Below are 15,919 nucleotides of genomic sequence, written 5' to 3' on the forward strand. Positions count from 1 at the left end.
TTAACACAAATTTCAAATAAAATATATGATTCCCATGAAAACGTCATTCTTGGGGTGAAATATTTATTTATGGGGTTAGAATACCTAACTTTTAAAAATTACCTTTTTGGTTCGTGGACTTTTCCAAATATTATGTTTTGGCCACTAAACTTTCAAAATTTACGCTTTAATCACTAACCAAAATTTTGGGGTGTTACAGTCTGGATCCTTTGTAATCCATATATATGTGATTTTGGTGATTGAATATACAAGGCATTTTATACATTTTTTCACGTTAAAACTCAACAAGCTTGCAGTGTTAAAACCCCGCAGCCAATATCATCAAACACCCTATAACTTAACTTTGTTGTTCCTCCCTGACATCTTGACTTATGTTTTCAACTGTCTGTAGCCTGTAGGTATCCCAAGGATTCGAAAATTTTCCCGATAAATCACCCTTTAAATGTTTATTTCCCTGTCAGACACCGTTCAGATTATATTTCCCGATCTAACACCCATTGCAGTAAGGCACGCCCCTGGAGTCGCGCTTTATGATGATTTGGCGCCACGTGGGGTGAGGCACACCCCTGAAGCGCGCCTTACACTGACATGAATACACGTCGGCTAAAGCGCGGCCCCTGGGGCACGCCTTACGCCACGTAAGGTAAAGCGCGGCCCCCGGGGCACGCCTTTGCTTTTTGCATTTTTAAATCGGTGCCTTGTCCATTATCAAAAGAAATTATTTCATCAGCATCATTTAGCCATTCTTTACGTATATAATAATAGTACTATCTGACATGGTCAACACGGCTATGGAAACCTAAAATTAGATTAAAAGTGGCTCCATCAACTCCAACGACGTCAACAAGCACGGGTTTTAAGGTGTACTGAACTAGCAACCATACGAGGATGCACAAGTCAACCTGAAAAACAAATTAAATAAACTTGTTATTATTTTGATAGATTAAATGAAAATACACAATGATTTCAACCAACATATGTTTTTTTTCAAGGTAAACTACATATTTAATTAATTATTTATTCTTCCAACTTAATTAATCATATATAATGTTATATTTTAATTCAATTCTACATATTTAATTATATTATTTTTAAATTATATTTATTATTATATTTTAATTTAATTTTAATTACTTGTCGTTATAACAATAGATAAAACCATTAAGATGATGAATTTTTTTATTTTTCAATGTCACAATTAATCTTTTAACAATATATGATTAAAACGGTACCAAAAATAACATTATATATAATCTAAAAAGAATAATTATGTGACCAAAATAAAACTACAAGAATAGATAAACTACTTGTTGAAAACATTTTGATATTTCGATATAACAAATTAAGTTAAATGAATTTTTAGATTTTCTAAAAATATTTTCTAAGTATATTCGATATAATTATTCGAACATCAAAATATTACTCCAAATCTTTCAAATGTCATTTTTAATCCTTACTCAAGTGTAAAATTAAGTTTTAGTCTTAAAATAATTTCAAAACAATTTTACAAAATATTTCGAACCATTTCAAAGCCAAAAATTCCAGATTGCTCAGAGGGAACCGATTCCCCCCAAGGGGGTACCGATTCCCCCTGAATGGTTTTGCTCCGAGAAAAACATAATGCTCGGAGGGAACCGATTCCCCCAAGGGGGTACCGATTCCCACCCTGTTTAACGGTCGAAATGTTTGAATTTTACACTTAGGGAACTGATTCCCTATGAGGGGAACCGATTCTCCCCACGCTCCAAGCTGTTTTATTAAATGATTTCACACTAAAATGGCTATATTATCTCCATTAATCATCCCCAACGTTCAGAAGTGATTCAAGGTGTATTTAAACAAGTTCTGAAGCCTTTGATCAACAAGAAATCATAGAGAAACAAGAGAGAAAGCATCAAACACCAAGTTTGTGCAAATCAAGCCAATTTTCCTTTCAATATTCATTTTGCTTTCAAGAACACCATTTGTGCTCATTTGTAATTATTTTTTGAGTGTTCTTTTCTTGTTCTAGAATTGTGCAAACATCTTACCTTGTGAGGTTTTCCTTGTAAGTTTGCAAATTTGTGTATTTCTCTTTGAAAAAGAGTGTGCTCAAGAATTTGGGGTATAATTCTTGAGGGAGTTGTAAGGTTACTCTTTGTCCTAAAAAAAGAACAAATTAGTGAATTTGTTGAAAAATCCTTCGTGTGGATAGCTAAGGTAGTGGATGTAGACTTTGGTTGAGAAAGTCGAACTACTCTAAATCGCTGTGCAATTACTTTCAATTTTCTGCAAAAGCTTCCACCAAATTTTTAATTGCCAATTCACCCCCTCTTGGCCGATTCCATTGATCGATTAACTCAACACTATTAAATAAATAATTTATTTTTTAGCCAGATTTCGTAATAAGCTCTACAAGTTGTAAAAACTCAGGAACTTTATTTACCTCTCTTTGCGCTTTTCCAAAAATCTCTGCAAAGATTTTCTGCGAGCAATTGGAAGATCTGGCGGGCTGAGATGTCTGTCACCATCTGACATAGATGTAACCCATGTTTTGGTATTGAGATTGGCGGGTTCATAAATGATACTGATGAAATAATTTTTTTTTGATATGGACAAGTTACTGATTTAAAAATGCAAAAAGCAAAGGCGCGCCCCGGGGGCTGCGCTTTATCTTACGTGGCGTAAGGCGCGCCTCAGGGGCCGCGCTTTAGCCTGCGTGTATTCATGTCAGTGTAAGGCGCGCTTCAAGAGGTGCGCCTTACCCCACGTGGCGCCAAATCAACGTAAAGCATGGCTACATGGGCGTGCCTTACTGCAAAGGGTGTTAGATCGGAAAATATAGTCTGAACGGTACCAGACAGGTAAATAAACATTTAAAGGGTGATTTATCGGGAAAATCACCCAAGGATTCAGGCTCTCGCCGATGACACTAGTTTTGATCTTTAATTACATTAATCATCAACTTTCCGGCAACATAAATTATATCGATGATTTGGTGTAATTCTTATATTAGCTCAATCGCCTGAAGCATCTAGTCGACATGCATGCCACCACTGCTCGTTTGACAGATAGCGGGACAACCTAGACTGGGATGCCGGGGCTTTCCAAGACAAAAGGAGAGATTATAATGGGAATGTACATAATTGCAACAAAATGGCTTTTCAAACTTTGTTCATCTGCTATGCAACCAAAAAGAGCCCATCCTTTTTGAATCTCCTCACTCCAACATGGGGTTTGCAATCTTAACTTTGATCGCTCTTTTTACATTTTTATTTTTATTTTTATTTTTATAATGTGCTGCTAAAGGCTGTGCCTTTATCTTTATAATGAAAAGATTATAATGTTCGGACTGAGTTCGTTTTTCATTTGAACTTTGAATGAAGGCAAAAACAGGGGAAGAATACCCCCAATCCTACCTACCGTTGGCAACAGGCCCGGCAAAGGCATCATAGCCTATCATCACATGTGCAAATATATTTTGAATGGATCACTATATCTCAGTGCATCTCCTAATGATTGCCTGGAGAGCCTAAAAATATAATCCTCGTTTATGCTTTTTGACTTTAAAATATTTATATTAGTTTCGAATTAATTTGAAGAAATGGAATACATATATATTCCACATTTATAATGAACTGGGATTCGGATATACCATTAAAAACCCCGAATCAAAGGGAAAACGCATCCTCTGATTTCGAATTCCATGCCCGAAAGTCTAGCTCAAGAACTGACAGATGTTTGAATCTTGTTCCTCATTCATTTTCTTCTCTTCTTTTTGCCTTTGTTTTTCAAATTATGATTGAAAATTCAAACTATAGCTTGTCATCTACTGAACCACAAGTCACAACTCCAATAGGTCAATGGACCCAACAACATCGACATCTACCCCACCATCGTGCCTTTAATCCCGCCGAGATTATACTTTCCTAAAATCTCTCTCTCTCTCACAGTCTCTCTCTCTCACACACACATGTATATATAGAGAGACCTTGACTCACTCCAGATACTGAAACTACTTTGTTTTACGACCACTTTTTTTTTTTTACTTCAGTATTTGTTTTCAGTTAAAGAAATGGCAGTCGATGATTCCTGCAGAAAGCCTGGAGCTGTTCCTTTTAAGTGGGAGATCCGACCCGGTGTTCCCAAGCTCCAACAACAGAAGCAACAGAAACAGAGGCAGCCGCCGCCGCTGTTGTCACCGCCAGCATCGCCTTTTATAAATCAACGTTCATTACCTAGTCCTCCGCCCGGACCTCCTCGGCAAAAGCTTAAACCCCCACCAGCTGCATCCTACTACATCCTATCCCCGGAGCCCCGAACTCACTCTTTTAGATCCACACCACCTGCCCGATCCGATAGTTTCAGGTTCATCCAAGCTACCCGACTCCGACCCGAATGTGTTTCACCCGGGTGCTTCCCAGCCCCACTGCTTAGGCGGATGGGAAGCAAGAAGAGGACCCAAAAACTCAAACCCGAACCCGATTATATTTCAGACGTGGAGATACGATCACGATGGTCGGTTTCAAGCCGAAGGTCACTTTCACCATTCTACAGCTCTCCGGCTTCATCCTTTTCATCTATTAGGTCATCGCCTCGACTCGCAACCGATGTCGAATGGGCCGGCTTTGGATTTTTTTAGGAGAAAAAATGGAGTTGTATAGTTCTTTTGCGAGAATATGAGCAATCATGCCTTTTTTCCTATAAAAGGTTACTAGCGTTGTTAAAGTTTATTTGATAGCCGAACTTGTATGTCACTTGACCATTTATCTCGATCACACGCCCAAATGCTGCTATGTCAAGGAGAAATGGAAAGTAATCCCAAGTTTTTATCATAATTTCAAGAGTGAAACTTTTCTCATTCCTTTTCTTCTTTCTCTACATTATATTATTATATAATTCAATGATTTATACACTAGTATATTAGTTTTATTATTTAATACATAAATTTAAAAAATCGAATGGAGTTGTACGAACATAATGATTTTTATGGTAAAATAATTATTATTCTTTAAGGTTTTAACTTTGAATATCATATCTTTAAACAAATAATACTATATACTTATCTTATATTAATAAAAAGGACTCCCATTATCAAAAATATGTTAATGACCATGACATTTCACAATAATTAATCGGTAACAATTTGGAGGAAGGGTTTTGGTAGAAAATAGTGGTGCAAAGTCCATATAAAAGCAACTCGGTCCAAGTGCGGTATTGATAATATGAGTATGGCTTTTTACCGAACCTATTATTTATTCCATATAAAATAGTCATGGTCGTTTGCTGCTTTAATTCAAATGTGTCATCTTAGATTATTTATTATGCAAATTCAATAAAATATAATAAAATTTAAATTGCTCACAATAGTTACGGATAATTACAATTGTATACGCTCACTTTCTCTTAAACTACGCTTTCATTAGATTCGAAACCCTAAGCAGCCCTAGTTTTCTCTATTTCTTTGCAACCCTGTAGTTTTTTTCATCTTTGTAATTAATTACAACAATTGTCTTAGGTTGGTTGTCTAACCGTCATTATTCATTATTTTTCTTTTATTTTATTATATCATACTTTTACCTTTTTTTTTGGTTTCTTTTTTTTAGTAACTCTACTGTTATATACATTTTTTCTTTGTCTTTTGACACGTTTTTTTAATCATTTTAGTTGTTTTCGTTTATCTTTTTTCTAAGGGTTGGATTTGTCATCGTCACAACTGATCAATATAACACTTATTTATTATCATGTTGATCTTCCCCTATTTTGGACCCTCAGATTGAATTTGGATACACAACTTGTGTTCTTAGTAGTTTCCCCGCATCACTCGACTTTGATGTGTAGTTTGTCAGTGATCTTTCAATAGCTTGGTCCCCTTCTATAGTTCGTTTGTTGATGACGTCAGATATGATCGTATATACTTTTTGTTTTAGTTAAATTGGTTAGGTTTTATAACATTTTTGTATGATTATTGTCGTATGTAATCTTAAGTGACTAATTTCTTTATTATATAAAAATGTCCTTGTGTAAAAGTTAAATAGCATTTTAAGTTTCTATCAATTTAAGTTTGTGGTAAATTACACATTTATTATCTAAACTATCAGTTTTGATATGTTTTAGTACCTAAACTTTTAGGTTTTTAAAAAGCATACATAATATTTAGTTTTTGTTTCTTTTTAGTACATCGCCGTTAAAAATTTAACGGGTGACTTGCACTTGACACCTTTTTATAGGTAAATTGCATCATTCATCACTCAACTATTTTCTCACTCCTATTTTGGTCATTAAAGTTTAAATTTTTTAATTTAATTACTTAACTTTCAAATTATTCCTAACTCAATTAATCTAACTTGTAAATTCATTTTTATTTTTCATTATATATTAATAAACATTAAAGAAAAAAATGTCAAGATACAAAAATTATTAATAAAATAAAACAGAGTAATAAAAATAGGAGCAATTAGAAATCATACCTAACATTTAGTTTTCATTCCACGTTAGTACCCTGTGTTCAAAACTTAACGCGTTTAGTACCTAAACTATCAATTTTGGTTCATTTTAACACCTAAACTTTCAAAAAAAATTCAAAACTTAACATTAAATTTTGAACGAGGTACTAAAATGAAACAAAAACTAAATTTGTTAATGGTGAGGGTACTAAAATGAAACAAAAACTAAACTTTAGGTATGATTTTGAAAAAGCTAAAATTCTAGGTACTAAAATGAATCAAAACTAATAGTTTAGATACTAAAAGTACAATTTATCCTTTAATTTTTTTAGATTAAATACTTAATGAGTGATGAGTGTTTTAATTTGCATATATTTTGTTGGTAAATCTTCCTCGTTGTTTATTTCATACTACTGATTTCGGCTATTTTGATTCATTTTTGTGCATGCAATTATTTTTCAAAAAACAACAATAAAATGATCAATTATGTAGTTTTTATTTTCTGGAATCATGGTTGGACACATGGGCATGAACTGGGGCATACGCGATTTGACGTGACAATATCTAGAACGTACAATCAACAACGATTTCTAGAAGACGGTCCACTCAACAACTTCTAGAGGATTGACGCTGAATTTACTTAGAATTCAAAATGCTTTAGGAATTATTTTGGATATTATTAATTATTTTGGATTATCTTTTTATTTTCTTCATCTTTAGGGTTTTAGAATACTATAAATACCCTTTTAGGGTAAAGCTTGAGATGTACTTTTTTCTCTTTTCATTTTATAAAATTCTCTTTGGTTTTTAAAGTTCTTTTTACTTTAAGTTTTTACTTTCTTTAAAAATGCTAAGTATGGTTTCTATCATGCTTAGCTAATTTTTTTTCAATTCGTCGATGGCTTAGCGATGACTCAATTCATTGAGTGAGAATTGAAAATCACTTAATATATTCGGATATCATTCTCAATTTTTTGCAAACTTGGATTGACAATCAACATTTCCTTTAAAAATCTTAACACTTTCATTTAAAAAAGTTGATGTTGGTATGGATGTTTTTGGGAGGAAGAATCAGTTGGTAGCAAGTTCGATTTCCTGTGAACACACTTAACGACGGTCCACTAAGGGAAATTGTGATTGTATTCGATTCTCATTGAGACAACATAATCCAAGTCATTCTTTTCCGGCGCTTAAAGTTGTTTTTGTGCTGACTGCGATAGATGTAGTTAGTCCAAACAAGGATTGAATTTCAAAGGTTGGCTTAAGAATATTGGTTTATCGGAGATAAAAGTAAGTTACAAAAGTTGGACCTTGTAGATTGTAACTAACATGAATCCCAAAGTAAAATATTTTTCGATGATCGAAATGAATTGAGGCAAAACAAAGCTTGATGTTATTCTTCATCATTATTGTTTTCAAATATTATTTGAACTCTTTGTTATTTTATTTTTACTTATTTTATTTTACTTATCTTTTATCACAAATCCCTTTTTCTTTTTACTACAATTTCATGGATATGAATCAACACAATTCGACGTTGGAAATTTTGAAGTCCCTGTGTATCGACCATTTCTTCTTTATATTATGTTTTCATTTGCTTCATTTGAAAAAAATGAATAATTATTTTGACAATTACGATAATTGTCAATGAGTCTATTATTTTGAGTGTAGATAATTTATTCATTTTAATATTTGATCTTAACTATGATATCTTTAAGTGGACATATTTAGACAAATATTAAGAGATAGAGGTAAATTATTTATGGAAATAAGTTTAATAATTTAGGAAATAGAAGAACAAAATCAATATTTGTATAAAAATAAACAAAAATATCGACAAATTTAAGAGTCACGTCAAAGTGAGAAAATACAAGAAGTTATTATATTAAAAAAATAATTAGTGAAATGAATTTGTTTGTTTAAGCTACCTATCAGAATCATCCAAATCAAATCCATCCAAACTTGTAGTGTCATTACATTTTGTTCTGTTTTAGTGGTCAGTAAAATTATAGAATATCTTTCCATTTTTACTCCTCTCAAAAGGTTTTGTTATATAAAAAATGGAAGATGGTTGAATCAACCTTTAATTTTGATATAATATGAATTTTTAAATGTTTTAAGTTGTTAAAATTTATATTTTATGATTTTATAAATAATTTGCCCTACACTATTTTCAAGCTTTTTTAAGTGTGGAAAATAATAATAAGTGTTATTAAGTTGGTACATACCTTATAAATATTGTGGACTTTTCAGTGGACTTTTTTGGTATCGATATCATGGTGTCGGTATCGATATTATCGATATCTATAGAATAGTATCAATACTCACATGAACAATATTGATTCCGAGGATTCAATGACTATAATTTTGACTATTAGGATGCTCGGTTTTGATACCCACTACCCGATATCGATACCAAATGTGTAGGTGATCATCAAATGCTCAAAATTAATGAATCCAACAGCTCTAATCAACTACCAACGACTCCAAACGGCTATAAATATGTTAGAAGACATGGAAGGCACTAACATTCAAATAGGGAACAACAAGAAAGTCAATTGCAAGATCAAACCAACATCGAAAGAGTTTTAGAGCTAAAATTGTCATATTCTTTGTAATACACTTGTGAGCTTCTTTGTTTATTTTTGCTCAAGTGTGCTTTGTGTGAGTGCTTAATTTGTCTTTGTGATGCTTTTTTTGTTTGTTAAATTTGTAATCCCTCTTGTGGAGAGAGTTTAATTAAGGTTTTGGGGTATAAATCTTGTGTGTTGTTGTAAGATTACACATTATCCTCAAACGTCAACATTTTTAGTGGATCGAGAAATCCTTAGTATGAATGTTAAGGTAGTGAATGTAGACTTAGTTTAAAAGTCGAATCACTCTAAATTTCTTGTGCAAAAGTTTTAATTTCGATTGCTTCCACCACAAAATTTTTAAAGGTCAATTCGCTTCCCTCTTGTCATATTTCGATTGTTCGCAATAACCAGTGGCGGAAAGTAAGAGGAACTAGTGGGGGTCATGGCCCAACAAAATTTATAAAATTACAATATAGACCCTTAAAAGTTTCAAAAAATTTAATTTGGACCCCCAAAATTTTCAAAAATTCAAATTAAATTTAAAATTTTTGAATGTTCTTGATTAAACCCCTCCCATAATTTCTGAAAAATTCTCATTAAGTCTCTCAAAATTTTAGTTAGACCTTATTTTTTAGAAAAATGTAAACTAAAACCTTCAAAAAATTTAAAAATTTTAATTTAAACTTATGATTTTTTTTAAAATTTTACGTTGACCCCCCAAAACTTTATCACCAAGTTCCGCCACAGGTAATAGCTAACACATTTCTCTTATGTTATACGAGATGACAATAGAGTTGTGAATACTATGGCAAAACTTTGTTGGTCTGAACTGCTTCGACCACCCGCCTGCATCAGTATCTGCGTTACTGCATGAAGACAGTCTTGATAGCATTGTTAATTAGCTATGTTTTCTTCCCTTCGTAATCATTATGATTTTAAATATATCTATGTATGTCCAATCATAATAGAAAAAGAAAAACTATTGGGGTCTTCAATTGAAGTAAAACAAATCTCTAGTTACCATAACTGGCTGAGATGGTGTTAGGTACTTCTCATTTGTTTCTTCCTTTGTTCGCTTTGCATCACTAATAAAAATGGGACTAGTTTATGCTCATCAACCCTAATCGCAACTGCTCCATTCTACTTAATGCATTATTATTGTTTTTTTAGGTTAAATAGTATTTTTAGTTCATTAAACTGCTTTCTTGCTGAATTTATCTTCCAAATTTTTTCATTAAACATATTAGTCTACTTTATTCTCTTTGTTTTTAAAAAATATTTATAATGAACTCATTGAACAACTTCAATGCTAAAAAAGAATATTTTTCTTAAAGATCTCGGGTTCGAACAATTATGTTTGTATGGTATGTGTTGTCAACAACTAAAAAATTCTGAATAAATATTATCTTATAAATTTTTCAATATTTTAGATTTTTTAAAGATTTGTTTTAAGATTTAATATATATTATGTTTTACATGACAAGTTCTTAGATGCCGTGTGAATTTTTATAATAAAAATAGATTGAAATAATATGTTTCACGTCTAAAAATTTACAATAAAAACTCTTCAATTATCAAATTGATAATAAGATACACTTTTAGAACAATAGTACATCAATAAAATCATCAGATAAATCATCACGTTGACAACAACAAAAGAATCAACATAAATTAACTTCCGCGTTATTATGATTTAACGGAGTTAACGATGAACTCCAAAAGTTATTCATCAAATTGCATTTTAAATGAATTTTTTGGAAGGCAAAATACTTAATTGAATGTAAATAAAAATATAATCTGAGCTTAATTTTTTTAGTATAGTTTAAGGCCTTTTTTTTTTATAGAATTCGGTCAAAAGAAAATAACAATAAATGCAAAATTTAAATACAAACCAATCACAATCACCAAACCAAAGCTCTTTTATAGAATTTGGTCAAAAAAATATAATAATAAATGCAAAATTTAAATACAAACCAATCACAATCACCAAACCAAAGCTCTATTTACTATCGAACAACAAGTCAATCAATAAAGATTTTAAATTAACTATAGACCTAATTGAGTGACTTAGTAGTAAAGAAAATATTATTATTTTTAAAGATTTCGAGTTCGGACAGTTGAGTTTGTTAAAGGTGTATTTCGTCAATAATTAAAAGTATTTTAGACATATAATACCATGTAATCACCACATACTATTAAATAAAAACAAAAAAAATATATAAAAAAACTTTTGAACATTATTGGTTGAGAGTTCGATCGGTAAAACTTTCTAAAAGCACTTTTAATTAAAAAGTCTGTCTTGACCGCAAAATAAATACTAAGTGAGTAAAAAATAAAAAAAATATGATGGAAATGTTTGTTTCAAACTAAGCGCAAAAGTTAGGATTTCTAACGTTTTCATTTTCGATATTGAGTTTGAGAGAAAATTATAATTTTATTATGATAGTATTTTTTATTTGTATTTTGGTTATAGTTTAAATTGATATATTTTATATATAATAATATTTTTTAAAATTTATTATATTTTAAATTGATATGATTCATACATAAGTGTAAATATAATTTAAATGTTATATTTTTAATTACAACATAAGTATATAATGGACATTTCATCCTTTTAAATTTACTTTTTAACATCAATCACAAACAATTAAATTTTAAACTGTACTTTTGTACAACATTCTTTAAAGTTAGTTTATACGCCACTTTTAAAAGCCACTTTTCAAAAGTTATACCAAACGTACCCTAAAATATTATTGAAAAAAAGCTAACGACTACAAAAATAGTTTAATTTTAATTGGTTGAGACTCAACATTTATGTAAGCCAATTCATTTGCAAATCCTGAATAATTATGGGTATAAAATAATATATATAGTTCTTCTGATTTCAAGACTTCGTTTTGACTAATCCAGATTAATTTGTGTCGCATACTTGGTTTTGGTGGGTGAGTCTCTCAACGTATATTTTCTATATATACAAGGATTCGAACCCAATATTTTAATTAAGCGGTTTTAAGTTGCTTACTAGTTGAACCAACCCCGTTGGTTAATTTTTTATATGTTATGTATATTACATAAAAATTGAACTTATGATAATATATAATATTATAAAAAATTAAATATACATGTTTAAAATTTTAATAAAAAAAGGAGTACCACGTGATATAGTAAAAATATACCTAAATTGAGTCGTAGTTTGGAAAAATGAGACGAAAAGAAGAATTGCAAAACTGGAATCATTTATGAAACGATTGAAGAAGCAAAATAAAAGTTTGGATTTAGAAGCCATTCTTTAGAAAGGGAAAGACATTGACTGGTCAGGCAGCATCGTGTCATCGCCATCTGGGAGAGAAGAAACGAAAATTTGAATAAAAAACACGGACTGCTATGCCGTCCGTTTTATGACAAACGTTCGATGGATTCTACATCTCCATCTATAAATACAGCTTCGGTTTCCTAAACACACAGAAATATATAAACATTATATTGAAGATTAAATAGAGAGAAATGGGAGATTTGCAGCAGCAAGGCAGTGAAGTTGCAGTTCCTCAGCCATTGGGTGGAGGAAGCCACCGCATAACTGCTATCAATGTCGAACCTGGACGCACCCCACAACAATCCTTCCCTGTTAAACGTTTTGTTCATTCTGATGATCACGAGGTTCCTGATTATAATTTCTTTTCAGAATTTGACATATTATATAGTATATATCATCGATTGTTGTGATATTGATGTTTTGATGCGTAGAAACCTGGGTGGCGAAAGTTTCTGTCGTATGTAGGCCCTGGTTTCCTGGTCTCGCTAGCTTATCTTGATCCTGGCAACCGTAAGTTACTTGTTGTTTCTCCATCCATCTTTGTATTTTTTTTCTTTTTCGACTCTGGTATATTTTGTGTCATGCAACAGTGGAAACTGATCTTCAAGCAGGAGCTAAACATGGATATGAGGTAAATTTAAGAGAAAAGCCGAAAAGGAAAAAACCAAGTAATATTTTAGTCATATAAGAAAAATGTTGAATTTCCAGCTGCTGTGGGTGGTGTTAATTGGATTAATCTTTGCCCTCATAATCCAATCTCTTGCTGCTAATCTTGGGGTCAGCACTGGTAATCACTTAACCCAATTATTAATCAACGTTCATCATTTTGATATGATTGATTAATCACGTTTCTTTCTTTGCTTTTTCCAGGCAAGCACTTATCAGAATTGTGCAAGGCTGAGTACCCAATTTTGGTTAAGTACTGCCTATGGTTACTTGCAGAAATTGCTGTCATAGCTGCTGATATACCTGAAGGTTTCAATTTCTTTTTAAATAATCGATATTTATTCGGATACGGATGATTATACAAAAAAAAATCGAGCATCCTTTGACGCATTTAGTTATAAACTGCAGTTATCGGGACAGCCTTTGGACTAAACATACTGTTTAACATCCCAGTGTGGGTTGGAGTTCTGTGCACTGGTTTAAGCACTCTCCTCCTCCTTGGCCTGCAAAGATATGGGGTATTCAATTTTCTTGATAAGCCTTGCTGCATATATTTTTCATGATATTTTTTTTCATAAAAAAATATCCTAATTTTTAATTTTATCCTTTCGTCACAAGTCAACTTGCACTTGCCCATACGTTGTTGTGATTTTAATTTATTTTATTTTGAATGGGAACAAAAGGTAAGGAAGCTGGAAATGCTGATAGCAATTTTGGTGTTTGTGATGGCTGGATGTTTCTTTGGGGAAATGAGTCACGTAAAGCCTCCAGCATCGGGTGTCATTAAGGGCATGTTTGTCCCTAAACTTGCTGGCCAAGGTGCGACTGGTGATGCCATTGCCCTCTTGGGTGCCCTCGTTATGCCGTAAGCAATATTAATTATGCACCTCCTTTTTTTATATTTGCCAAACATGGCCTAACTTTATATATAGGGACAATAGAGAGAGAGAGAGAGAGAGATGATCCAAACTTAAATTATATCTTTAAATTTGGACTTGTTTTTAACTCCGAGTTTATGTGAACAGGCACAATCTGTTTCTCCATTCTGCTCTCGTCCTCTCCAGAAAAGTACCCACCTCAGTTCATGGCATCAATGTAAGTCCAAATATACAAATCGAATACTAACATATAATAAATAAAAACAAAATAAATTTCAACACAAGTTTAATAAGGTAGAGTTTTTTTTTTCAAATGGACCAGGCTGCTTGTAGATATTTCCTATTAGAGAGTGGTTTCGCCTTGTTTGTGGCGTTTTTGATCAATGTAGCGGTTGTATCAGTTTCGGGAAGTGTCTGTTCTGCCGATAATCTCTCCGATGATGATCATCGTCGTTGCAACGATCTCAACCTTAATTCTGCTTCTTTTCTTCTACAGGTCTCGTTAAAATTCATCGCCATTAAAAAAATGCTAATATTTCCAATTAAAAAACTGAAGAAAAAAATCCGTTGCAGAATGTGTTGGGAAAGTCAAGTTCAACACTTTACGCCATTGCACTTCTTGCCTCGGGACAAAGCTCTACCATCACAGGCACCTATGCTGGACAATTTATCATGCAGGTTTTACAGAGGGAAAAAAATGTGTTTATGAAGCTTAATTAGTAGTTACTACTGATCAATGTTAATTAATATATTGATTTTACTTCAGGGTTTTTTGGATCTTAAGATGAAGAAATGGGTGAGGAATTTGATGACACGGTGCATTGCTATTACACCTAGTCTGATAGTGTCCATTATTGGTGGATCTCAAGGTGCCGGTCGACTGATCATCATTGCATCCGTAAGTAAATATCCCAAACATATTTCCATTTGATTTCAATGTTTTAAGGTGAAGTGATAGTGGTTTCCATTATTGATTTTGTAGATGATCCTTTCATTTGAGCTGCCATTTGCTCTCATCCCACTCCTTAAATTCAGTAGCAGCTCAACCAAGATGGGACCATATAAGAACTCCATAATTGTAAGAAACAACCTTCTCATGTCTTGTTTATTTAGCCGACCGATGTTCGATCACATCAAGTTATCGTTGCTTGTAGATCATCGTGATTTCATGGATTCTCGGGATCGGAATCATTGCCATCAACATCTACTACCTATCGACGGCTTTTGTAGATTGGCTGATTCATAATGATTTGCCAAAAGTGGGGAATGTGTTCATCGGGATCTTAGTATTTCCTCTAATGGCAATCTACGCCATGGCAATCATCTATCTAACCTTGCGAAAAGATACTACAGTAACGTACATCGAACCCGAAAAGAATGTCGACTTGAATGCCCAAATTCGAATGGAAAGGGGGCTAACTAAACCAGGTGACTCCTTCCTAACAGACATTGTTCCTTACAGGCAGGATTTAGCTGACATCCCATTGCCGGAGTAGATATTACTGTGTATGAAGTTAGATAATACGAACTTATACCTAGTTGCAAATTAAGCATCAAATGGTAGTTGTTTTTGCATTTGAAAATGGCAACACAATATCTTTCCTGTTTCTGATAAATGCCGGAGCCATGTCTGAAGCACAAGCTTGATATGGCAGGACAGCAACAATCATTAGTCGCGCATTAAATATGAGCACAAACTTGTTGCAAAAGATGATACTTCTAACAATTCCAGATTCAAAGGACGACCAAAATAAAATGGTGAAGAAGGTAGCTTATATGAGTCATAATTATTTTTAAATGCTTTTAATTAAAGAATATATGTATATATATATATATGAAGGAATGTTGTCTGAAACTATTTTCTTATTCATGAGGATATAATTTATAAACAGAGGAAAAGTAAAAAGGGTTTCTGTCTGAAACTATTTTCTGAAGGATTAGAGGATGTTTTGGTAAAAAAAATTCTAACTATTTTGTGATTTATTAATAATTTTAGTAATTGAAATATGATTTTTAAAACTTTAATGACTAAAGCTAAAACGTATCCAACTCTAGTGA

At 32.4% G+C, this 15,919-nt stretch overlaps 2 protein-coding genes across 2 annotated transcripts; both read left to right on the forward strand.

The window, feature by feature from the left end:
• Positions 1-4,054: 4,054 nt before the first annotated feature.
• On the forward strand, positions 4,055-4,621 carry LOC120199028 (velvet complex subunit B-like). The gene has a single exon (XM_039200243.1). It carries the CDS (start codon positions 4,055-4,057, stop codon positions 4,619-4,621), a length of 567 nt encoding a protein of 188 aa, XP_039056174.1.
• Positions 4,622-12,508: 7,887 nt separating this feature from the next.
• LOC120199029 (metal transporter Nramp5-like) lies at positions 12,509-15,357 on the forward strand. Its single transcript, XM_039200244.1, has 13 exons — positions 12,509-12,661; positions 12,749-12,827; positions 12,908-12,948; positions 13,026-13,104; positions 13,188-13,292; positions 13,392-13,501; positions 13,667-13,848; positions 14,009-14,078; positions 14,184-14,357; positions 14,435-14,539; positions 14,628-14,759; positions 14,844-14,939; positions 15,016-15,357. The coding sequence occupies exons 1-13, from the start codon at positions 12,509-12,511 to the stop codon at positions 15,355-15,357; spliced, it is 1,668 nt and encodes a 555-aa protein (XP_039056175.1).
• The last annotated feature ends 562 nt before the right edge of the window (positions 15,358-15,919 follow it).

The sequence above is a fragment of the Hibiscus syriacus genome, unplaced genomic scaffold (assembly GCF_006381635.1).
Source record: "Hibiscus syriacus cultivar Baekdansim isolate YM2019G1 unplaced genomic scaffold, ASM638163v2 tig00005294_pilon, whole genome shotgun sequence".
Classification (NCBI taxonomy): Eukaryota; Viridiplantae; Streptophyta; class Magnoliopsida; order Malvales; family Malvaceae; genus Hibiscus; species Hibiscus syriacus.